Raw genomic sequence first — 26,186 nt, 5'->3', positions numbered from 1 at the left:
GTAAGGAACACAGGCCCTTATCCTGCATCCTGTGATGGGATGGAGGGGAAACTCAAGACAATCTCAAATACGTAAGTGCTGATTCCGTAACTTTAGGTCTCTTCAAGGTCACTGAGAGGAGTGACATATCATCTCCTATTACGACAGTAAATTCCGTTTTTCGGCAAGACGTTGAGACCATCTATTTATCACGGCCCTTAGTACTGGTGCCTTGAGGGAGGGAAATGAGGTGTGGTCTGGCCAAATTTGGTCGGCAGATTTAGATAGATAACAGCAAGAATACTCGTGGAGATTAAGTCGGAGCCAGGAAATAGCTTACACTTAGTTACAGGGGATAGAAAATATGTCATGCTTCCATTTCTAAATTCATCATCAAATATGGTGAAATTAGCTATTGTTGGTAGTACTTCTGAAATTTAACATATTCTTGTTCTTTCTGCTTCGTGACTGGGAATAGGTGGCATTTTTTAAATAAAGATCTATAGTCTCATTAACTCCCAAAATACATAGTTGTAGCTTAATATATAGCAAGGTAGAATGAAGCTGTACTAGCTAATTTTGCATTGCATACAAGAATTACATTCTGTTTGGGACTCTCTAATACATGTAGAATTCTCACTATAGATATAAGCAAGTTTTCTATATGTATGGAGCAGACTGAGGATACTCCAACTGCCCTACATACTGTAATATACACAAAGGTATAACGGGAATATTTTTAGTGACAAGTCTGTGAACCCACTGCTCTAAATGATGAAAGAGGCAATGATGTACTTCCATTTCTGACCATGAATATTGGACACTAAGAGAGTGAGATACTAAGCTTTAAAGGCAAGTGGCATTTTCCAAATTAGCTATAGGATGAACCCCAGGTCAAGCCTCTATGTATTGAAAATCCTTCAACAGAGGTGTTCATTGGTATAACTCCACCATTAAGGGCCCCTATAGGTATTTCCTAGATGCAGCATAAGTCTAGACCTAAATGCAAAGCTCTTGTTTTGAAGGTTGTGAACTTTTGCAACATTATAATACAAAACTAGAGACTTTAGTAGCACGTGAATATAGTAACTAAATGTAGAAAATTTCAATACGACATTTGATGGGAGGTATAAGAAAAAGATAGCTACCTTCATCTTAGATAATTTAAGAAACACGTGATTCTGTACAGCAAATATACTTTGATACAATTACAGATGGTCATTACCCTGTCAATTGGATATGAGTTGGATGCCATGACACAATGGCTACAAATCATACTGAAATTGACAGCTTTTAAGATCTAAGCACAAAAGAACAGGGATATAATAGAGGCAGGAATTAAGGACAAAATCAGAGATTACTATGATAGGCTATTTGTGTAAAGTTGAATATATTAGAGGCAGACAGAATGAAATCAAAGAATTACCAATGGGCCCATACATAATCAAATAGGCAAAGAAGTAGGTAAGAGGAAGGAAGGAAGGATGCTACCTGCACTTGCCAAGTATCAGGGATGCTGTGCTAAAGCTGGTAAATTGGAACCAAATCAACTCCTCAATGGATTTGGTCCCCTTCAACCAGCTGTAGCATTGCATTTTCAACCGCACATTCATCGTTGGAATACACGTCCTACATTCCAAGCCTTCCATTCAACTTCCTCTCTACTAAGAAGGGAATGCCTTGGCTACAAAGCAGAGTAGATCCAACTCTTAAGGTTAGTGGGACACGCACCAGTTAAAAGACCTACAGCATTTTTTTTTGTTGCAAAACCTTGCTGCTGGTGCTAACCTTCTCCTGCAACGTTACAACGTACTTTGGTTGGGAAGTTCTGTACTGTTGGGAGCGCATGTGCTTATGCCTATATTCTGCCTTTAAGTTTGAAATTATCATAACTTTACTTTAAAAAAAGGTTGGAGTATCTCTGGAGTTATGAGCAAATACTTTATTTTCAATTGTAGAAGCTTAAGAGAGGTTTTCTTTTACTTCAGTGTTAGAATATGATATTGTTTGATATCCATAGTGTTCGTGCAATCACTGCTTTTTCTCTTGTATTGTCATTTTAATGCTTTAATGTTTGCACATATTTTACTTACATGGCAATTAATGTGCATTTGGATCATTATCAATTCTTGGTTATCGAGAGAGTATCTTTGATGCTTATTTGATTGTACAACATGTTGTTCTTTATCCCTACATTACATCATTGCAAACTCAGGATGAGGATTGTATGTGTACATTGCACCAGACTTAAAAAATGATACCAACCTTTTGACAGATAATTTTGCACAAGATACTAGTTCATTGTATGGTTGAATACACTCATTTATATTGTTAAAAATACCACCACTTTAATCTTAGTAATACTTGCAGTATATTTGTAATATCCCGGCAATGCTTCTATAATATCATACTGCAGTTTTCACCAAAAGCTGTTGCTTACATTGTTGAACATGATTTAATATTGTAAGAGTCGAGTCTCTTTTACATTGTACTCCTTTGCTTAGGTCTCCATGTTTTCTTTTGATGATTCTTATGATGTGGCACCAGCAAATGCATTAGTTCTAGTTGTAAAAGATCTTACCTGTACATTTTATGTAAAAAAAGTATTTGTGTTGTATGGTTGTGACATTTTCAACTATATTGTGTGTATTGCTATTTTATTATAGTCTGCAAAATAAAACACCTGGTTAAGTTGAGGAGTACTACTATATTGAACCTTGTAGTAAATTAAATACATCTCCTAGTTGTGTATTTGTCTCTAAGATCCAATGTGCTCAGTCTATCATGTATCATAACATCAAACGATTTGCAGAAAATCAGTCCATCTGGCCAATTTGATTATGCTTCATGGTGGATATAGCACCGGTCCGAATAAATTTTTGATATGTACAAATTCAGTATTCATACTCCTTACACCATCTAATCTGTGTGTGTACGACATCCACGTTCTTGCCTATGATCACTGACATTTGCTAAGTCTATTTCCTCTGCATTGTGTTTTATGAAAACAGTAATGTGCAATTTTTTTTGTAGCAGTATGGAGCTCGCATCACCATAAATCGATGGTCACTGCAATTTTGTTGGTGCAATCTGCTTACAGGACCAATAAAGTTATTGGAATTTACCGTCAGTGCAGCGCATGTTGTGTCAGTCTCTATCCCTACACTTGTCACTACAAATGACTGCAGTACGCACAATCTACAACCACACTAGTTTTATATGTAACTTTTAAGTCATGGCTTGAATACACAATCACTTCAAACCTCCAATACCTACCTGGGCGATTCAAAGGTGATTTCTTTTTCAATTATTACTCACAAGAGTCAAACCAAAATCATAACCAACCTCATACCTGCACCCGGTTGCTATCCTTAACATGCTGTAAACCTTGCCTTTTAATTTCTAAAACATTACTTGGTACTTTGTTAGTACAATTTATGCTATTGCAAATTTTACAGGCCTCCTAAATCACAAGTACACTTTCCAAAAAATGTCATATTGGCTTACTTATTTTATACGTACCTGATGAACCTCTTCAACAATTTCAAAACTATATAATTATCTTCGACCGTAAAATTCCTGCCAAGGAAACTAACAAATTGACATTGTTCCATTAGGAGTCCAGTATATGCTTCCTTGCACATTGATGAACAAATTATACACAAGCCTACAGGCCATAACAAAATCATGTGTGACTTGTATGCATGCAAAGCCTACATGTGTTCTCAGCCCTTGTTCACATCAACCTCTTGTACCAAGTTGAAACCTCTGGGAGATTGACCACCCAGATTATTTTGCACATACTACATGCAACTCGATAAGGTTATCCTTTTAATACTTACAGTGCAACTAAAGGACAAGCAGGGAAAGACAGATGGTCTCAAACATCTTAGCTTACTCCCACAGAAGAAAGAATACCTGTGATTCAGATAATTCTTTCTCTAGCTGTTCCTGAATCTAATTACTACAGACACACCAGTTACTCATACAATGATATACCAATTTCATAGGTCAAATTATAATGAGGTTTTGTCCATTTTCATTTCCTCTATTATTCAATACCCTACCAGGCTGTCCTGGCTATGACCAAGCACACATTGCTATCACTAGGACTAATGTTGATGGACACATGATACCTTACCTGGACTCGTTAGTTTAGGTGTGCCAACATGTCCAACCATAGTTGGGGTAGGGGGAAGAAGATGCAATAGGAAATGTGATCAAATTACTGGAGGAGGATGGAATCGAAGTCCAGCGCATTGCCCATCATAGTGTGTATCATGATACACACTGTTGACACCTTACATGGGACAACTATGTGCACATGTACATGTACATACATATACCATGTGTTAAAACTTTGAAACAAATATACACCTCATTTTTGGAAAACACTCAACATTTGATGAAAATTAGCAATAAAAAAGACTTTTCTGAAATACTACAATCTGCTTGATATAGAAATATCATAGTATCTGTAAATAACACCTGGTAAATCCTGAAAGCTACATGAATGATGCGGCTTCATTGTCTGGTAAATTTAGATCAGGCCCGAACATGGCTGAATTTCCAAAGGGTCCCTAATTGTGCCACAAAGGACCAATCATCATGTTCATCATCCAACATCAGGGCTCGAAATACCACCTGCATATGCAGGTTAGTGCAGGTAAAATTGGAGCTGTGCAGGTATTTCTGGTGTTTACCTGCACCTAACCTGCACTGGTCCATGTACTGGGTTTTATATATTATATGTCTTATGTTGCAGGTGTATATGGATTGTTATTAGCTGCATTGACTGTTACCATCTATAGAATATAAAAGAAAAAATAGCAATGGTTCCTGAACAATTTTAGTACGATCCATACATCCTAAATTCAGAGTGGTGCAGGTAAAATTTGTCTGGTGCAGGTAATTTTCAATGTTACTTGCACCAGTTTAGGTATGCAGAACAAAGTATTTCGAGCCCTGAACATGAAGTAGAAGATGTACAGCTCTGGGTTGCATTTTGAGAATTGAAACAGGGAAGATTCACATGAAAAGCCAGTAGACCACAAGACTGCTACATGAATATCAAATTTTCAGAATTCCACATACACGGGCATAAATCTAAATCTGGATCTTACAATCAAGATACCTGAAACACCACCTTATACATACTCTGATAAAATCAAGCACACACACTCTTAACAATAAACATATAGCTTATTGATGCTCAGGCTACATGTACAAAGGAGGTAACTGTTACCATACTCCACATACACACTCAGATACATGTACATGAATAGCACATTACAAGACAACCAGCTGCAAAAACCTTTGACCAGCCCTAAATTGTGCACTACATTTCCCATGCAAATGCGACTACCACCCCATCTAAAGGACAAGAAGCCAAGGGCTGTGATGGCATTAAAAGATGCCTGACTTGTGTGTGACAATGGTGGTGGAGGGTCAGCATGAAAATTGAAAGAATTTCCTTCTTTACTCGTAGTCATCATTATCGTCAAAAATAGGGATTTCAGCAGGCAAACTATGCAAGAAATGACTGCATGATGATCAATGAAAATATGAAACAAGCTCCAGTGACATAAAAGTATCAGGTCTGAATATCAAATGCAAATATATCTGATTCCTATATGTTTGCTTCAATCAATTGTCCTGAACATAGAGATGAGGAACGTCATCAGTGCTGGACAACAGACCGAATGCATATATTCACATGATTCAGCATCTTCAGTATTCTATATTCAGGGTGTCTTTGCGAGACATATCTTAACAACAGCTGACAAAAATAGACCTTTATCTGGAAGCCAATCTGGAGATTTCTGCACTTCTAAACATCCTTGTGTATTTATTTCCCTGTACATGATAAACCTACGAAACCTTGTAAGTTGTAGCATAGCTGTAAGAATTTTGAACACTACCGGTAACGCGTTTGGATTGATGTCCTAGTTCCATGACAGCAAAGACCGCAATTCCTTACTTCATACTTCAACATAAGATGCTGTAACTAAAGGCACTTCAAGATTTTGGATGAAACTCCAGTAGATGACTTGACTGAGTGTGTCAGTATTAAGACCACTGGAAGAGGTTCAACTTTGTTCCTATCTTGAAGGTGAGTAATTCTGCAGACATTGGACAATGTTTAATTTAAATACCAGATATCAGTAAGGAGAATCTGCAACCACATCTTGAAAGCAATCATGTCTATTTACATATTGCTGAACTTGTGGCAGTGCCATCTCCTATATCGGACCCAATGTCTATCAAGACATCACACATCATGACTCAAAGTGTTTTCCGATTTTAAGTTGTTGCTTTTTGATGGCAACCCATTTCCAAAGTTCTCACGACCACTTTGGCCCCCATCCAGGCCTGGGCACTGGTCATTTGTTTAAATTCTGGTCACAATGAAATTTGCAATTCAGGCTCCAAGAGTGCGTGACATACACAGACTGACCATTACCATACATGTACATGTAGGTCCACCGGATCTTCGAAAGACTATCTATTTGTAAATCTGAGACATTCCATGTACTTCATGATTAGGGGAATTGGGGGGAGGCAGTTTTAACCTTCATTTTCACTAAACCTCTGCTTGGAGAGTAGTCGTGTGATTAAGTGTGGTGGTGTGGTGTGGTGTGGTATAGTGTGGTGTAATGTAGTGTGGTGTGATGTAGTGTGGTGTGGTGTAGTGTGGTGTGGTGTGGTGTGATGTGGTATGATGTGCTATGGTGTGGTGTAATGTAGTGTGGTGTGGTGTGGTACAGTATAGTGTGGTGTGATGTAGTGTGGTGTGGTGTGGTATGGTGTGGTGCAGTGTAGTGTGGTGTGGTATGGTGTGGTGCAGCGTATTGTGATGTAGTGTGGTGTGATGTGGTGTGATGTGGTGTGATGTAGTGTGGTGTGGTGTGATGTAGTGTGATGTAATGTAGTGTGGTGTGGTGTGGTGTGGTGTGATGTAGTGTGGTGTGGTGTGATGTGGTATGGTGTGGTGTGGTGTGGTGAAGTGTAGTGTGGTGTGATGTAGTGTGGTGTGATGTGGTGTAATGTGATGTAGTGTGGTGTGGTGTGATGTAGTTTGATGTGATGTAGTGTGGTGTGGTGTGGTGTGGTGGTATGATGTGATGTGATATGATATGATATGATTCGTGTGGTGAGGCCTGGTATTGGTCCTAGCACCTCAATGTATCACAAGAACATGTTGGAGGTTCCTAAGTCAACATATAATCAACACCCATATGCAAGGACTCCATTTACTCCCCAAATCACCATATTAGGAGCTGCCAATTTCTTAAGTGCTGGGAGGTCTTGTCATGAGAGGTACATGCACATGTACACTCATGCGTGCTGTCATACATCCTGTAGTATTGAGTATACGTACATTTACATATGAATGGCCATGTCAGCTTAAGGAAGTTTATAACCAGAAGAAAATCAATACTCGTAGCATTACAGAGTTCCATACTCCCCTTCTTCTTGCCACACCTACACTTTGGCACCGTATCAGCAAGACTTTTATCCTTTTTAATCTGACAGGGAATGGACAGGTGGATGGAATCAAACAACAGCCTTGTCTGCAATACCTGTATGTTAGTCCTATAACTGACAAGGATACAAAATACCAAACACTGTAATGTGCACGGCAATTGGATGATTTTTCATTAAAGATGCTAGAGACCCATGATTAATTACCTCTTCTTATTCATTTCCTATCAGTAATAAGAAATGCCATGTTCTTCTTGATTACAGTGACTTTCTTGGGCATCTTCTGTTGTAATGTTGTATAGTGTTATTTTATCCCAATGTGTCTGAGTGCTGGAGATGTTAACATAATTTGATAAGGCTTCAGGATATGAATTAAGCTTGCCTGCCTGGGGCTCTGATGGTGATTTAATACATGGTTTGCCCAGGATCAGCAACATGTATAACGGTATTTGTGTCATTTCCTTTTGATGGCATTGAAATTCATGGCACTAACACTGCAGTAAAGATATGCCCATTCTTTGAATTGAACGTTAGGTCTGCCCAGAAAACCACAGCTGTCAGTCATTCAATGTAGAAAAAGAAGCAACTGCAATATTACACGGGAATTTCATGTGTTTCCTGATAGACTGGTTTCCTCGACTGAACTCTCAGCATCAACCCACCAAGAATGATGACTTAAAATTGTAAGGTTCAAACAGCATCTATCATCTGGAGGGAATGTGGGCATTGGACACGAGGGCATTTTCTTCCTGTCAAGACTGACATCCAGTCCCAGTATGAAGAAAAGGGAGACCATAAATCAAAATGCATTTTCTCTGGCATCTTACAAAGTTACCTGTGTGTACCATTCTGGTTTGGTTAGGGACTATCTGCCATCATTTCTTTTGCATTTCTTTTTATCACCTTTTGCAAACTGGAGGCCTCGCAATAGTTGTAACAGATAATGCCCTACAAACGACATGATTGCTGTTACCATTCTATTTTGTATTCTCCCCTCTCCTGTAAAGTAATTCTCAAAGCCAATAAATGGCACTTCAGCAAATATATCAATAGAACAAGTCAAACCTGGCCCTTGTTATTGATTAAAGATTAAATTGTGTCTCTTTTGCTTGCAAACCATATTCATACCACCTACAAAGATTCTGGAAGTCGATACAATGGTAGAATTAGGTCCGCATTAACATTGATTGACCCAGCACACACACAAGCACAAAAAAAATGTTTCAGACAGTTTCACCAATGAACACCAAAAATACTGACGTGAGATTGCCATAATGAATATACATGTACCAGGGATAGAATTCAACCTTTTTCAATGGCTGATATCTCATTTCAGCAACATACCCGAGCAGCCCAATGCCACAACATCATTTCAACCTATCCAAGTATAATGTGCATCATGCCCTTGCTGTTGATACAAGACATTGTGGGCCCTTGAAATTTGAAAGAATACTTTGGAAATTGAGGGGTCTTAAAAGAAAATGTCTCCTTACACCCATTAAACCTGACAGAAGCTGTGTTTCCTACACTAATGTAACTTGATAGAAAATGTTTCCTACGTCCATGGAGCTTGATAGAAAATGTTTCCCTACGTCAATCTAGCTTGACAGAAAGCGTTTCCCTATACCCATAGAACTTGACAGATGACAATGTTTCCCAACAAAGAAAATGTTTCCCATGTCCATGGAGCTTGATAGAAAATATTTCCCTACATTAATGGAAATTAGCAAAAAATGTTTCCCTAAGTCCATGGAACTTGACAGAAAATGTTTCCCTATACTCATGGAACTTGACAGAAAATGTTTCCCTATACCCATAGAACTTGACAGAAAATGTTTCCCTACAAAGAAAATGTTTCCCTATGTCCATGGAGCTTGGTAGAAAATGTTTCCCAGCACCAATGGAGCTTGATATAAAATGTTTTCCTAAACCCATGGAACTTGACAGAAAAAGTTTCCCTACAAAGAAAGTGTTTCCCTATAAAGAAAATGTTCCCCATGGAGCTTAACAGAGAGACATTATCCTATAACCATGGAACTTGATAGGATTTGTTCTGTCTATTATGAATGGATTTCTACAAACTCCATTCCACCCAACACCCAAAGAACTTGTCATAATTGTTTTAAGATCACCAATGAAACTATAAGGTAAAAGGAATCAAATCCATCCAACATCGCTGGAATCCTGATAAACCCTGACTCATACAGTAGCATCTGGCTCCTGCAGCATCCATTGGACCAGGCAGAACATGATGAACCAACAGTTCAGCAGAACTAGGGGGATCTGTTTGGGTCACCATCACTGGAACTATGGGGAATGTGATGCAATCAGCATCCATTACATGTCATGTCACACAGATCCCCTGGTTCCGCCAACATCCAAGAAACACCAAGAAGACAGAGTCTTATTTCCTTGAGCTGATGTTCCTGGGACTAGACAGCATCCGGTCTGATCTTTCCAGTGTAATGGAGTGAATGTCAACATTCGTATGACTGATTAAATTTGCTTTGGTCATCTTGGGAACATGTAGGAAGAAATCATGTAATATTGCTGCAGCACTGTATACGACATTATAAAACAATTACAGAAAATACAATTTTACTTTGAAATTCACAGTCCAGGACAACGTTCTAGGATGACAATTCATGGTAGCATAAGTAAGGTAAAAAGAAATGTTTTAAAGTTTTGATCTAACTTACTCCATTGAGTCTCTTTATCACTCAGGTGTGTTATGTTAAAACTCAGATGAGTGTACCATATGCACATTTATACATATACTCAACATCCATGTTGCTGCTTAACTATACCAACAAAATAACATCGATTATAAACCACCAGTTGGTAACTTACTTAGTTCCTTCTCAACAGAAGAAAGAATGTCACATGAAGGGTAGGTCTGAAGAGGGAAAACATATCACACTTACAGAAAGAGTACTTTTCTATGTCAGACTCAACTGATCCTGGTTTTATAAAGTCAAAGCGATGACTTTAATCATTTACAAGCCACCAGTTGGTAACATTTAGTTTCTTCACAAGAAAAGAAAGAAAGTCACATGAAGGGTATGTCTGAAGAGGGAAAACATATCACACTTACAGAAAGAGTACTTTTCTATGTCAGACTCAACTGATCCTGGTTTTATAAAGTCAAAGCGATGACTTTAATCATTTACAAGCCACCAGTTAGTAACTTAGTTTCTTCACAAGAAAAGAAAGAAAGTCGCATGAAAGGTATGTCTGAAGAGGGAAAACATATCACGCTTACAGACAGAGTACTTTTCTATGTCGGGTTCAATAGATCCTGATTTCATAAAAGCCAAAGTGATGAAGATTTTAATCACTGACCTGGCATTTCCCCGGAGCGCTGCATGGTGCAGAGCGTTGAAGCCATTGTTGTTAGTGATGGTCATGTCTGCGTTGGCATCCAGCAGCAGGGTCACCATGTCATCTCTCTTCTTACTGATGGCATCGTGCAGGGCAGTGTCACCCTCCGAGTCCTGGGGCAGCAAAAACATCCTCATTAATCAGTTTTAATGCCAGTATTTATTTACTACAAACTCCAACGTTGGCAGTTTATTTTATTTCTTCATTTTATTGGTTTGGCTATAAAAGACACACAGCTAGAGCCACCCACTGGATGTTACAAAGGGCTCGGCAATGTTGGTAGTTCCTGCTCAGGTAGAGGAATTAAGTTTGATACAAAAAAAACTATATCATTCTATAAGTCATTTTACAATTCCTGAAACTAAGAATTCTTTTGACACCTATCCTTGTGAAAGATATAAGGGGTTTTATGCTGATGCACACAAAAAAACTTTTACTTTGAACTCTTTTTAAGTACATAGGGGTCTTTCCCTACTCTTTGATCTTTCTATTATGTTTGGGCAAAAAAGGTCGAAAAGTAAGCAAAGACCCCTATGTACTTAAAAGGAGTTCAAAGAAAAGTTTCATTTTTGTGTATCAGCACAAAAAAAGCCCTTTCACAAGGATAAGTGTCAATACTAAGAATTTTTGGTGACATATTTTTATAGTCTGATATTGAAACCTGGAATGCACCTACAGTACAATCAGAACAGTCAAACAACAAAATGTGGTGTTGGCAATTTTTTTCAAGACAACTATTTCTGTCATCCACATGTTATTTTTTTAAATTTCTTACAAACATTCAGTTTTCTGATGGAAACCTGTACATTCTTGGTCTGAACCGATTCAAGGCCAAATTAGTGCTGATTAGATTCATCGAAATTCCATATATCTGTCTCGAAATCACATTACTGCAACACAGTTTCAGTTTATCGACCTAAGATTTCAAGACAAAAAAATATTTGACAATACCCCTTCTATGTGTACATAGTACATAAACAACTTTAATTTTTAGCCTACTATATAGGTGTGTCAAAAAAAGCGAATGCCATAAAACCAAGTGTTGAAGAGACACATGACAGCCTTTAAGTACGATCCATCAGTCATGACACATAATCATCTCACACTTGCACCGCTGCATCTGGACCATATTTCCAGTGTGACAGAAAAATCATCAAAGTAATACACTGTCTATTGATCCGGGAACATAAAATATCCGGCCTCATCGATTTCTATAGACAGGCGGAGGGCTGGCCGTTCCAGCGCCACCTTTCACACCAACATCTGTCCCCTCCCGGCCCCTCTCACAACTTGTCTGGCCCCAAGTGCCTCTTATAATATACTCCGCTGTCCAACGCTTTGTGATGTACACGTGTGTTGGGGACAACAATTCACCTGCCACGTTAACATTTGCATACGCCATATAGGTGACGTCATTATAATGTCCTGTGTTTCAGCGAGGCCTCCAAAACCTCACACCGGACAGAAGAAGTCTGTTTTGCCCAGTTTTCAGGGCCAGCATCCAGCGTGAAGTTCTACTTGAGCTGTTTCTTGCATCTTAAAGTAGATTCAGGCCCAAGCCCAGTGTCATACCCTGATCGTGACACATGCCACCCAAACGGAATCCAGTTTAACATAAAAAGTGCACCCATGCTGACCCTGGCTTCTCTATGTAACACCTGTCTTGACCCCACTTTGGAAGGGTTTCAGGGCTAGATCAGACAGTAACGATACAGAAAACAAGCTTCAGAATGTTCAGATAAAACACAGATTTTCTAAAGAATTCAAATTCCTAATATCAAATTCCCAGGAGATCTCTGCGACCCATTTGGGCAGGTCACACTCAAAAGCTGTGCAAATTTTTCATTTCCCATGAATGTGGCATACACTTAAGTAGCACTTGAGCATCTTCTGTTCCCCAAAATATTAAGTCTACCACCTATGAATTCTATATATCACATTGGATGTGCAAGAGTGTAGTATGGATGCCATATATAGCCATACATTACTCAAAGCAATATGTGACAGACTTGTAGCCCATGGCTTTAGAGAAACATAGTGAATCCCAGAATTAGTTAATTCCATTATCAAGAAATCATGTACATGTACATGCATGATCTAGATGGACGAATCCATGGAACAACTCTGCGAATAAAATTATCTACCTGTAATTGTATATATACTCTACTAAGGACTTGGCATTGAGGAACTGGGGAATGATAATAACACACCTATGAGCAGAAACAAGAGTGTTAAGGATGTGATAAATCTAAGACTATTTAGAATCCGTTTTATAGTATGATTATTCAACAACCCTGAGCTGTTTGAGCTATCCCTTGTATTCATCATTTCCTGCATTTCATCTCTACATTTGTAAAATGTATGCCTCACCAGGGAACAATGAAATTAGAAAACATTCATTGATTGAAGCGAGGCAGTCTCGCAGGGGTCAGAGTTTGGGTCACGTAGTGTGAGGCACAGCTAATGTCGAAAATTGTTGGATCTGATGGAATAGACGTGCCAATGCTTCTTCATAATGTACAAGTCAATTTTTCACATTTGCAGGGCCTAGTACGGTTCAGATGGGCCACCTGGCCCTGCACTACATTGATTGGTTGCGAAGGGGTGCCCGCAGTCCTGCCAGGTAGCAAATTGCACGGAATTGACAGGAAGGATATTGACTGTCAGATTTCTTTAATCTGAAATATGTCCGATGAGAATGGATGGATTCATGCCCATTGCTGTAGCAATACAGCCAGCTTACTTGGGCCAACAACAATGCAATCATTTCACACTAAACTGCAGCAGGGCAGAATAATCCCTCCATGTTTGGGAATCACTTTCAATTGTATAGGAAGGCCAATACAATACGTTCGCTCAGTTTGACACCGTTCGTTTGGCGGAATCATCTTATCTGCCTGGTTGTCAGACGTCACGTTTCAAACATAAAACCAAAGCACAACCAATCAGACCCCAAATGAGTCCCCTGCACTGGTGACGACTGGAAGGCTGACATTTTATTACATCTTGTAAGTAATACTGCAGCAACAATGTTAATGATTATATTGAAGTTTTTTGTGTTGAAAGACAGCTAAAACTTCAATATGGACTATACCAACACAGATGAGCTTTCATGCTAATGTTAATGATTGTTAAAGCAGGGCAAACTGTGCATATTAGCTTTTAGCTACATGAAATTTCCATCCACGTGAAGCTTGTTTTTCAAACTAAAAAAAAATGTGGTGCATTTTCTTTCAAAACTTGTTACAACATAATACCCAGCATGTAAAGTGATAACTACACAAGAATATTACAACAAGTAGAACAATCTAATGCAAACAAAGTCTTGTTGACTTTTGTCTGGTGATTTTGCTACATAAACATTTTAAAATTCTCGAGGCAATTTCATGGTGGTAGTTGTAATCTAATTCATAATCACTTTGATTTGAACGAAATTCTGACAACCAGAATTGCTTGCTTGATGTTAATCCAGGCATGGTATTGTCGATTTCAAGGCCCATTCATGATTTTCAATGCAAATAGGAGCATCACTATGCAAAAATGTATGGTTCAATAGGATACAGATTAATACATATCCAATCATTATAGATCCTTTAACTTACATTGTATATTCATACTACTGTCTTGTAACAATCCAAATACATGATACATGAATATGATAATAATATGATGATAATAACATGTGGGTAGGTTTACTCATACTCATGGTCAAAGGCACACAAACACAAACACAGGTGCACTGGACCCAGACACACTCTCATTGCGTGCACCGGCTTGATGCGTCTACCTACAGCACTATTATTGGCTGCATGGGCAGGGAGCCAGGTGAGATGAAGAGGAAATGCGATATGGTTGGTCTGCGGAATATTGGCTCCTTAATACATGTATGTCAGGTGTGAGGCTTACCGAGACTGCGTTCAAATGAGACCCCTGTAAGTATGGTCGTGGCATGGGGACATGCGCACAATATTATGTACAGTATGTGTGTGAGCGCACATGACCCATTGTGAAGTACACAGAAATTGATATGGTTCTAGTGACAAGTAAAGGAAGACCATCTAAATTTACATGTGTCTTAACCCTATTTTCAAAATTCCTATGCACTGATTCTTGATCAACCACACATCACATCTTTTCACATTTCTTTCTTCTTGACCCTATGACCAACATACATTGTACGTATGCATGCAAAATCCAATTTTAAATCTCCTTGAGACACATAATGAAGGAAGGTAGACCTTTTTTCAATAATTCCTGATTTTAGAACTGCAATGTGGTAAAACTGATTTATAACTATCACATACAAGAGCAGAAAGACCTGAAGCTAAACAACGTAGAAGGGCCATCTTGGGGTTTATAAAAGTACTGCAGCAGTACAACCAAAATCTAAATTAACCTTTCAGCAATCTACACAGTCACCACTGTCAGTCAACATTGACTGGTCATAAAGAATAAGAAATATGCTTCAAACAGGGCAAAGCGATCGGGGAATCTGAGTACTGAAGCCAACACTGTAGACACAATACAATTCAAAGATCAGATAACAACATTTTATTGGGCTATTATAGCAACATGTAAAGCAAGTACACCTGCATGGACCTTTGGGGGCAATTTCATAGGATCAATATGAATAGACAGGGCCTACATGACATTGAGTATTAAATATAGCTTTTTCCTGCAAGGGCAAACAAAAATGTCAAACTCACCAGCATCTTTAGCTGGGAAATAAATGATATCATTTTTCATTACCATTATTGATTTTCACTTACTTAAAGGCAGTGCTCTAGATTGCGAGTGATTTGGACCATATGGGACTCATATTCTGGCTCTCAGTGAGAGTAAGGGGGAAACTAGACTCGTGAGTAACAGCCTATTGCAAATAATTGTTATGCACAGCAGCACAAACCAATCCAAGTTAGTCTGAAAATTGCATATTTTGTCCTTCATAACCAAATGAATATCATCAACAGAACTCCCAGATTGAGTGGGGACTCTGTGACAAATCGTCCTGTCATCTGCTTTTGAAGTCGAAGCCATTTGCTGCCATAGACCTTTCTTGGACATGCATGAATCACTCTTAAATGTCAATACCCTTTAATTTCCATGCCAAAAATTCTCCATCCATGGGATAAGCTGAGGTAGGAGAGTCACATAAGACTTGTGTGGTGGTGTGTTTAAATTCCAATTAAAAGTTCAAGGCTTCTTTGACCCTTTCCCTTCCATCATTGGTAATACAATGTACTTCAAGGTTCACACACCTAACAATAACATGGAATCTGAGGATGGCATGGACGGCCTACTATGAAACACTACTTATCTAGACTTTAAGTTCTGACATGCAGAAACACAATCTATCACATGTCAGTGATAATCCCTCCTAACTCGAACTGATTGTTATATACTCCAAACCATTAATCTCAAAGCAGATGCTACAGTGGTATAAGATGCCACATAGCAAATGTACACCCCTTGGCCAGCTACACTCCTTTGCCAGTTTTGATACTGTCTTATGCCACTGTAGGATTTGCCTGGAGATTACTAAAACATACCTTGGTATCATGCTTTCTGGTCTACAACCAAGGTCAAGATTACCCAGAATACCTTAAGGAACTCTGATCTTACCTGTAAACTAGGATGAGCACCTAGTTCCAGAAGACTCTTGACCACGCCCACATGACCCTTGTTGACCCCGATGTGCAGTGCGGTCTGTCGCCGCTTGTTGCGTGCGTTCAGGTCCGCTCCGGCTCGCGCCAGGTGCTCGATTATCGTGGGTTCGTCTCCGAAGGCGGCGTGGTGCATGGCTCGGTCCCCATCCTTGTCCTGGGGCACATCAAAATATATGTGTATCATATGGTGCTCTGGGAAGCCAGTCCATCAGACGCAATACAAAAGAGACTATTTTCAGTCTCATCTTTGGAGCACGTCTTCATGTCAAGTGGATTCCGTGAGGGGCATCACTACTAAGTTAGAAGCAAGTTGCTGAGTGTGGACAAAATGATCAGAGGAATCAGAGAATTACCATGGTAAACAAAAACTTTACTATTTCTGCCTCTTCTTTATCCAACAATTAGGATTTCATTTTCTCCACAGAACTTGCTGCGAGAAAGTTTATTTTGACAGACTTCATGATGGGTATCTGTTGCATGAACCTCTGAATCAATAAGTCATTTGTTATACTTTGCATGTTGCCCAGTAGTCTTGTATTTAGGGTTGCTAAATGAGTCTCACATTCCTTTGAGCTTGTGGGATACCACCCCCAGGTAATCATGTGTAGCAAGTTTAATTGTCAGTCCAGTTCTTTGTTTCCCTCCATGTACAGGGACTGGATTGCGTAAAACTGTAAGACGATGCCCAAGATGTTTGGGAGGTCCTTACCTCCACCTCCAGGTCACAAGAGTGTCTTATTAGACAGCGCACCACGTCTATATGGCCATTCTGGCTGGCTGCCTGCAGAGCAGTGTGGCCAGCAAACACACCATTGGCCTGGGGAGAGGAATCATCATAGGTTAAACACAGGTAGCTGTAAATGGTACACGAGTGCTACCTATTGGCATCTGAGTGAACTGCATGATACCTAACACAGCAGGGATTACAATCCACCTGTGGAAAAAAGGATTGTAGTCAGTGTTGGCAACAGATAGCTTTGAGTGGTGCACATGTGCCACCTATCTGCGATGAAGAGAACTGCACAACAAGTCTGACTGCAGTGATGATCCTATCAAAATCTGCTATTCATAATTGTGTCGATATGAACACGCAACAGGAAATTTCTGGGTCAAAACCCATAGCAAGAGAAACAGCAACACCAAATGGGTTCTAAACAATATGAAGTATGCTTGATGTCCAGGTGAATTGGAACTGGATTGCATTGGGATACTAAGAGTGCCTACACAAGCTTGTAACTTGCATCTTCATAAATCTTGAGGCACTACATTAAACAACATATCACAAGTAGTACAATATCAGTATGTTCTTAAGTTTCAAAGGCAGATCACTGTATTCAGAAACAAACAAGTACAGATCTCTTGCCATGGAAGTTCATAAGTCAAACAACAAGATCAAGGTCTCACCCTTACATCTGACTCTGCTCTGTTCAAGATCTCTTCCACTTTCTGGTTGTCACCGTTTGCAGCAGCCTTGACCAGTTCCTCGTTGACATCCCCAGACACGTGGGTCTCAAACAGCTTCTTCAGGAGGGCAGACAAACGTTCTGAATTGGAGAGACATTGCTCATTAGTATAAAGTCACTAGCAGACTTTAGACAGACAACACTTTCATAGTCGTGCGACTGTTGTTGTCGACAACGTTGCCGGCGACGATATTTTTAGGCTGTCTAAAGAGGATCAAAATAGTCGTGCGAGGGTTTTTATGGAATCATCGTGCGACCACCTCGGACCCAGTCGCGCGACCCTTCAGCAGGGGGTCCGCGACTATTCCTCACATGTCTAAAGAAAAATCGTCGCCGGCGACGGGACTGGATCATATGCTAATAAGCCTGCAGCATGTTTTTTTCTATCTGAAAGGGCATTTTTCTCCGTAAATATACATGCAGTCAGTAATGGAAACGTATTTTTGTCATCAGAAACTGCCTGTTCCAGCGCAATGCCCCGCCACCAGTGGCTACATCCTTCATGATACTAGTAGTAATCTGTAATACCACCGGCGGCCAGGAACGCCGGGTTTAATTCCAGATTTTCCCATCTCTGTGTCATTCTTTGTTGGGGACAATGTTTGTTTGCAAGCAAAAGAATAGTAATCTGCTGTATGACGAAAATGAAGAATTCTCCCGCCATTTTTAATTTGCAAGCAAGAGGTCACTGTGGGTCACGCACGCACCGCAGTGGAATCCTGCGCCGCGGGTGTCCCGCAATACTCTGAACGCATGTCTAAAGACAACCGTTGCCCACAACGAATAGTCAATAACAGTCGCACGACTATATAAGTGTTGTCTGTTTGAAGTGGGCATAAGTGTCCGTAAAAGTCAAACTTCTGCAATGTACCCGGCCTCTTAGTTTCCAGAAGAAGAACAGAAGACACTAATTCCTGTTTTGCTTGGCAACAGTGTCCCGCAAATTTTACCCTTCGGTGGGTCAGTTTCTGGGATAGCTGTGGAAGATTTCCATATATAGTTTTGAGTGTAGCATGTTGAGTCCATGATATGTTCTGTGCTCTGTGAAGTAGCTTTGTGTAAGTCCCACCTTATCTGTTCTGTAGTTGACAAGTAAGTGTCCAGGTTTCCGCACCATAAAGCAAAATAGGTTCCATTAAAGTCGTGAATACTTGGACCTTCAGTTTGTTAGGGATATTAGACTTCCAGATTTTGTCAAATTTGTTGCTTGCTTCCCATGCTAGGGCTTTCCTAATTTCAAAGTCCTTTTTAGGACACATGATGTAGGAGCCAAGATATTTGGCTATGTCAGTATGTGTGTCAGGATTTACTAATTAGACAGATCCACTCTGCTTTTCTGTTCATTTACCACAAAATTCCAGAACCAAGGAAGCAATATCCACAGATAAGCTTCAAATTTACAAAAACAAAGAAGCACTGTACCCCCAGATGAATTGCCCAGCGCTGCCTCCGATGAAGCCACCTTGGCCACAGCAGCAGGGTTGTATGTCCAGGATGTTCCGCACACCTCCACCTTCAGGTCACTGTCATGATAGATCTGTTGCACTCGGCCGATCTTACCTAGGGTCTGACAACACCAGGGGGAAGGAAGAAGATATAGGTTATCTCAAGTGAAAGGGTTCAAGCAGCAGGGAAGATGTCTTGAAAATGTCTTCACAATTCAAACTCTTATGCATGACCACAAGCTAAATAAAATAATGCATAATAATGATACCACAACTTACAGGTAGCATGGCATCAGCCCACTCTCCATGGCCTCTCTGTAACATCTTGACTCTCTCCAGGTCGCTGTTGATCTGTACCAGGTCTCCCACCTGAAAGTTCTCCCTGGCGGAGGTGTCAGCGCTGGCTCCAGCAGAGGAGCTGGTGGAGGTGCTGACTTTGGTTAGCACTGCTGGGTTGAAGGTCCACCTGGAACAGATAAAAACACGAGTTAGTGTAAAATGTTTGAAAACATTTGAAACGTAAGCAAAGTAAATACATCCTGGCTGTGGACAAGAATTCTCCTACATCCTATATTCTACCAACCTGATGAAATTACTTTCGGAAGTTGAGCAAACAAAGTTTCTTTAATGTCGTCAAGTGGCTAGCGACCCTGCGCTTTCTGGACCAAGAGGTTGTCGCACAACATGCACATTGCAGTTTTTTGGAAGGGACATTAATTAAACCATGGTGACTGTTCATCGTACTTGTGGAAAAGACTTAAAGGTTTTTCCCTTCTATGTCATAACCAGTGGAAAAATAGCTCTTCAGTGAGCTTAACTGAATTGACATCACTTTTACTCTTTTCACTTTTACAGGAAGTTGAGAGTTCACATAGAGAATACACATCCATAATGTGTTTAATTGATCTTACCTGTTCCCACTGGGGTATGATACCACAATGTCATGGTCCTCATCAATCCCACAAACAGTACCAGTAGAACCAAGGGTCTGAGGAGGGTAACAACAAAATACAAAATTAGAGAAATATTTTCATATAGGTGGGAGTACCATGTAAGGGAATCAAGTACCAGTAAGTGAGGTTGTTTCGAATGTCAATATTCATTCATCCATAAATAAATAACAAAAGGCATGAGCAAAGTGCAAATAAACATTGTTGTATCCAGTCACCTTAATACAAGATAATGACAACAGTCAAACACTGTTAGCATGAAAGTCCGTATGTGTTGGTAAATCATACTAAATAACATTATGAAAGAATATGTCACATCCAGAAACTAATAGCAGGAAGGTGCATCAGCCAAAAATTTGGGTAAGTACCAATTCTGTGATGGTTACATGTAGACTTACTCTTCTTTCATTGAAAACAAAACTGTTCTGAAGCTTGAACATGGAGAAAATTTAACACTTAGTTAATTTTGTATATGTAGTCTACATACATAAGGTTCACTCCAGTCTGGCAAAACTGCAGAGTCATTGCTGTAGACATGTGAACCTCACCTCAAACATGCCGTCTGTCCAGCCTCCATGTCCGTGCTGCAGGGACTGTACAATCTCCAGGTCCAGGTCGATGTTCACCTGGTCTCCGATGGCCAGTCCTCCTGGCCCTGCCCGGCTCCCTGCACTCTGTTCACCTACACGGGGGAGGGGGGCACGGCTGTAGTCACCGGCAGTGTGTCTGACAAAGTTTCTAGTTTTTCTCAGCCGGTTGCCGTACAGATTAGACATAGGAGTAGACGCTACTTTTGGATGTTGAAACAAAGTCTTTTGGTAAGGCTGGTTGTAAGATTGCATCACTTTTATGTACTGAGAGAGACAACTTGAATAAGGCAAAGTAAAAGGGAAAAAAAGCTTTGTGAAGAAAACATTTGATCTCTGGGTACACCCTTCTACAGTTGAAGGCTGTCACCACCTCACATTCTTAATCTGTCTTTGTGTGACTTGCCCTTTGTTTGCAAGCATTCCGTTGCACAAAAGACGTCCACGGTTCATGGTACTTTGGGTGACACAGTTCAAACTATCTAGTTTGCATGGACAACATGGTCAGTACATATATTACTATTTCTATGGATGATACTGGACCAGTGGGGTCATGGTTCAACTTCAAACCTTTATTTTGCCATGGGTGTAGCAAGCCTGATTTAATCACGCTTTTTGCAGCCCGCCCTACATTGCCGCAGGGAGGGGCAATTTAGCTCCGGACAGTGGAGTTTGCGTTACACAGACTAAGGTGTAACATGTCATTCTGAATAGAAAGGGAACAAACTACACAATGTAGTGTTACAACTGTGTAATCATTCAATTAAATGCTCCTTATAAAAGTTAAATCATAAAAAAAGGAAAATTGAGCAAACTTATGATTCTTGATGAAGGAGGGGACCTTGCTTATCAGAAAAAACAGACTTCAAGTTCAACTTTTGACATTTTCTTTTCAATAAAAACTTGATAAAACATGTCATTCATTACTGTCACTTAATCTACACTTATTAGTTGAACTAGCACCTATGTGAGTATGTCTTACATTACAAAAGTGTGTCTGCTTCAAAGTTCAAACATAGTTGAACCTACAGCTCTGAAGAATGTCATTTTTGACCTCTTGTTTTTTCCTCCATCTAATGTAAAATTGAAAAGAAGTAATCCTACCGAGCTTACCCAGACAGGGTAAATGGTCTCTGTAGAATGTGCCTCCTTTAGCGTCGTTGACAACCTTCAAGTCCGTCTGAAATGTGACAACACGTATCCAAAATCAGGTACACTGTAAAAATCTATAAAAGTATAAGTTACTGTTTGATGCTTTGTCTGGAGCTAAAATGAGGGTGATTGACACAGGCAACCTGCAATGCTTTTCTTCTGACAAAGGGCAACCAAAATGTGTGAAAAAAACCTTTTGGCACTTACTAAGGCCCCGTTCATGATGCAAAAAATGAAACGGTTCTATCGGTTACTATCGGTTAGGCCAGCTGAAACGGATAAGTTTGTCATCATGAACGCTCCGAAACGGATCTGAAGCGATAGGAAACGTTTTTTTCGGTACCTCCTCGCGAGGTAGTATTGAAACGGTTTCTTCCTTATCCGGAATTGCGAATTTGCATCATGAACGCAAAAGCGGCGCGATCCGTTTTACATCCGGGCATGTGCATTCTGAGTTCATATTTGGTAGCGCGACGGGGGAAAAGTACAATTTTCAATCTGTCATTCGGGTGTTTCGGCCGCTTTTTCAATCGTAAAATTCGTTTTTATTATCGGGCCGCCTCCTGGTCGACTGAGGAGCGAGCAGTCCTGATATCGCAAGGGGAATGTGTCAGGAGATTCAGTGGAAATGTCATAGCATGGCATGTATCGGGACCACAATGTTTTCAGAGGCATTTCCAAGGTCATAACAGAACCCAGCTTCGAATTCAGTAGGACATTGGTTCAATTTCGATCAAAGACCAATAATCTGACACAGAAGTACAAGTTTGGGCAAGATCACAACAACCTCAGGGGTCAGAGGTTGCATTACCATGCCTTTTCAAGGAACTGAAACGGTTTGCAAGTTTGCATCGTGAACGCAAAATGCAAACTGTTTCCTGTCATTTGCTGTCGGATTTCCAGGCCTAACCGATAGAACCGTTTCATCACGAATGGGGCCTAAGCCAAAGCTACACAATGGGCATTGTTTTACAGGGTGCTGAAGGAAAGACAGCCATTGACACTTCTGTAATATTTCTACAATGACAACAGAGTGTTTGAAGACAAAGTTCATAATAACAATGTAAGTCTGTCTTTCATTTTGAAATCTCATTGACACTTTGAAGTTTCAAGAGACATCTCTCTGTAACGTCATTCTCATTTCTTTTCCGTTAATCAAATATCAAAGAACAAATTCACATTAACAGATACTCACCATCCCTTCAAACCCAACCCTGTACAGGTTCTTAGCTCCGTTGTCCCACAGCACGTAGGCAGCACTACGAGGGCTGGAGGCGCTCCAGTCCTGAATCTCCGTCACCTTCCCCCTGCGCCCGTTCCCGCCGTCCTGGTCCTCCCACTGCCAGTCCACGCCCCGGACCACGCGAGCCCCGGGGAAAATCCCACGGGCAGCGATCTTCTTACTCTTTCTGCGCTGCTCCATCAGACTCCTGGTGACAAAGTAAAGGCAGTGTTCATTCATTTATCTATACAGGAGGTGTTCTATCATGCGTTATCTCCATAGCAGTGGTTTCATTTCATTCTATACAAAATGATAGAATTACAAACATGGACAGAATCCAGAGTCCATCATAACAAAGATCATCACTATTCTTGTTAACTTGTAACACGCATGTGGATAATGATGTGATGATGTCTAATCTAGAGATAAAATGAGGGCGATTGACATAGACAACCTGCAATGTTTTTCTTCTGACAAAAGATAATTAAAATGTGTTGAAAACACACTTTTTGGCACTTAGCCAAAGCTACACAAAATGCATTGTTTAGCAGGGTGCTGTTGGAATGAAAGCCATTGGCACTACCATATTATTTTGACAATGACAATAGAATGTTTGAAGACAAAGTTTAACAAACATTCAGAGAATCCAGAGTCCAACATAGATCATCACTAAGTCTATTCTCATTTACTTGTTATATGTATGTGGATAATGATGTGACGCTGTCTTATCTGGATATACTAATAATGTGGATAATAGGATAAATGCAGTGACAGTGAAGTGTTTATTTTCACAGTTGCTCACAGGATGCATAAACATGTTACTAAAGTATACAGACACAGCCAGAGGCCCCTGTGTCTCCACCACATCTCTTATATTTTTTGACCATTGAAATCAAGCAATGGGAAGATATGGCACTGCAGCTAACACTACCCAAAGTGAGAAAAATACACGATATATTATGCACATGTAATTTGTGGTGAAAGATTGAATCAAATTCAAGCCACCCAAATGAAACACCAGTTCTTGGCCATATCCTTGCAAGAATATCATTGTAAATGTTATCAAAATGTTTGCACAACATCAGATTTCAAAAATAATACTGAAAGTCAAAGACATTCACAACATACCTTTCAGTTCCAGGAGTGGCTATTCTATAGAACCTATGGCGTAAGTTGTGCTTGTCTCCATGGTAACAGGAGGAGCACAGGTCATAGTTGGTGCACTCCGCACACTTCCACCTGATCCCAAAGATGGGCTGCATACGGCAGGTATCACACATGGTGCCATCATGTTTGATGCCTATGGAATAAATATCAAGAAACATACATATATGACTATTGAATGATACGTGATTGTGCATGTATAAACAAAAATACACATTCTTAGTCTTTGTCAACCTAAATTACACAACAAAGCGGATATTCACTAAAAATCGTAATCATGGTAATGACTACTTTAGCAGCAATATAGCATGTAGCACACAACTATATCTTTCTTGATTTACAATAATCTTTACAATTTTACAGAGTTTTCAATAGAGAACTGGATGCTAACAATGACAAACAGAAACAAAATCCAACTGACATGACAATTCTTACAATTTCCAGTTTATAACTTGAGACAAAACAGTCCCTGACCTATCCCCTACCACAAACATTTGAAGCTGCCGAGCTCACCTGTAGGGCTGCTGTCCAACATTCTCAGGTCAAACGCTCCAGCACAGCGGTAGTTTGCTGCTGTCCCGTTATCCCACACTACCACCACCTCCTCAGGGCTCTCGAAGTTCCTGACAGTTCCCACATGCCCCTCCCCTCCATCCTGCTTCCCCCACTTCCAGTCTGGCCCGCGGATCACACGCGCCCCCACACCCTCCATCAGGTTGACTCGTACGCGACCAGGGTTGGCATTGCTCGCCACGACCGCCACGGTGGGGCTGGCGTTGGGGGCAGCCGTGGCGCCGCCATTGAGGTTCCCCTCCCGCTCTCGCTCCCTCTCCAAGTTCAGGTTGTGATTGGCGGCGCTCATGGTGGTGATTTGATCACATGCTGATGAGCAGGAATATACTGGCTACCTGTGAAAGAAAAAGTTTTGTTGAGCTTAGTAAACAGAGCTGGAGAAAGTCATTATCATTCAAAACATCTGTACATACAAGCACTGGTCACATACCTCTGGCATGCAGATATAAATAGCATATGATTGTACCATATATATTCTGCGGAAAGATTCAACATTTATCCATACTAAAAGAAAAAATGACTTCTTCGACAAATGGTTAAATCTATTTTCTCTGCAATGAGCATGATGAGTGGGCATGTCTTTTATGCCTATAGATTGCGTGTATCTCGATATACCAATGTTGCCATGTTGATGTTGTGGTTTGCGTGGTGGTTTCAATTTCCTACAACATCTAAGTAAATGGTTTGCGTTAAAAAAATCTATATCTAGCTCTCATTCCTAAATCTCAACTTGTAGTTTTTACAGACTTCAGAAATCAGACAGTGATTCAAAACTGCAGTCTGCGACCGACTGAGTAATTTTGTGCATACCATACGTCTAGCGCCCCCCTCCCCAAAAATTCGTTTGGTGACTTCCGTCCGAAATAACAGCCGATATTAGCGACTTTACCACAACGACTGTCTATGATCGGCAACTGCCTTTGTCACAATAGTATCAGATGTATGCTTTACTAAGAAATTATGACCTACCATTTGGATATTATGGCCTCAATCGTGTCGATCTTCCTCCTAGCTCACCTCTGATCTTGTCACCCAAATACTTGAAGTCGTTCCTAGGTCGGGTGCAGCTCAGACCGGAAGTGACGCAATCTTCGTGTGAAAGTGCCGAAGATAACCGAA

General features: G+C 40.2%; 1 protein-coding gene across 12 annotated transcripts in view; it reads right to left on the bottom strand.

Moving 5' to 3' along the window:
* Positions 1-26,186, bottom strand: part of LOC118403769 (E3 ubiquitin-protein ligase MIB1-like) — a 47,494-nt gene extending 21,308 nt beyond the window's left edge. For 4 of the 12 annotated variants that reach the window (XM_035802573.1, XM_035802592.1, XM_035802600.1 and 1 more), the window contains exons 1-13: positions 26,037-26,186; positions 25,008-25,402; positions 24,459-24,630; positions 23,304-23,538; positions 22,061-22,136; positions 20,918-21,051; positions 20,331-20,407; positions 19,699-19,885; positions 19,397-19,541; positions 17,916-18,055; positions 17,221-17,328; positions 16,468-16,665; positions 10,807-10,958 (exon numbers count right to left, since the gene is read on the bottom strand). In XM_035802573.1, coding sequence (XP_035658466.1) covers positions 10,807-10,958; positions 16,468-16,665; positions 17,221-17,328; positions 17,916-18,055; positions 19,397-19,541; positions 19,699-19,885; positions 20,331-20,407; positions 20,918-21,051; positions 22,061-22,136; positions 23,304-23,538; positions 24,459-24,630; positions 25,008-25,356 — 1,973 coding nt within the window. In that variant the 5' untranslated portion in view covers positions 25,357-25,402; positions 26,037-26,186. Of the gene's footprint in view, positions 1-10,806; positions 10,959-16,467; positions 16,666-17,220; positions 17,329-17,915; positions 18,056-19,396; positions 19,542-19,698; positions 19,886-20,330; positions 20,408-20,917; positions 21,052-22,060; positions 22,137-23,303; positions 23,539-24,458; positions 24,631-25,007; positions 25,407-26,034 lie in introns of all 12 variants that reach the window. The other 8 variants (XM_035802585.1, XM_035802616.1, XM_035802645.1 and 5 more) reach the window with 4 other exon arrangements.

Source organism: Branchiostoma floridae, chromosome 2 (assembly GCF_000003815.2).
Source record: "Branchiostoma floridae strain S238N-H82 chromosome 2, Bfl_VNyyK, whole genome shotgun sequence".
Taxonomy (NCBI): Eukaryota; Metazoa; Chordata; class Leptocardii; order Amphioxiformes; family Branchiostomatidae; genus Branchiostoma; species Branchiostoma floridae.
The sequence above is the reverse complement of the archived record's forward strand: the minus strand, read 5'-3'. Positions and strand labels throughout refer to the sequence as shown.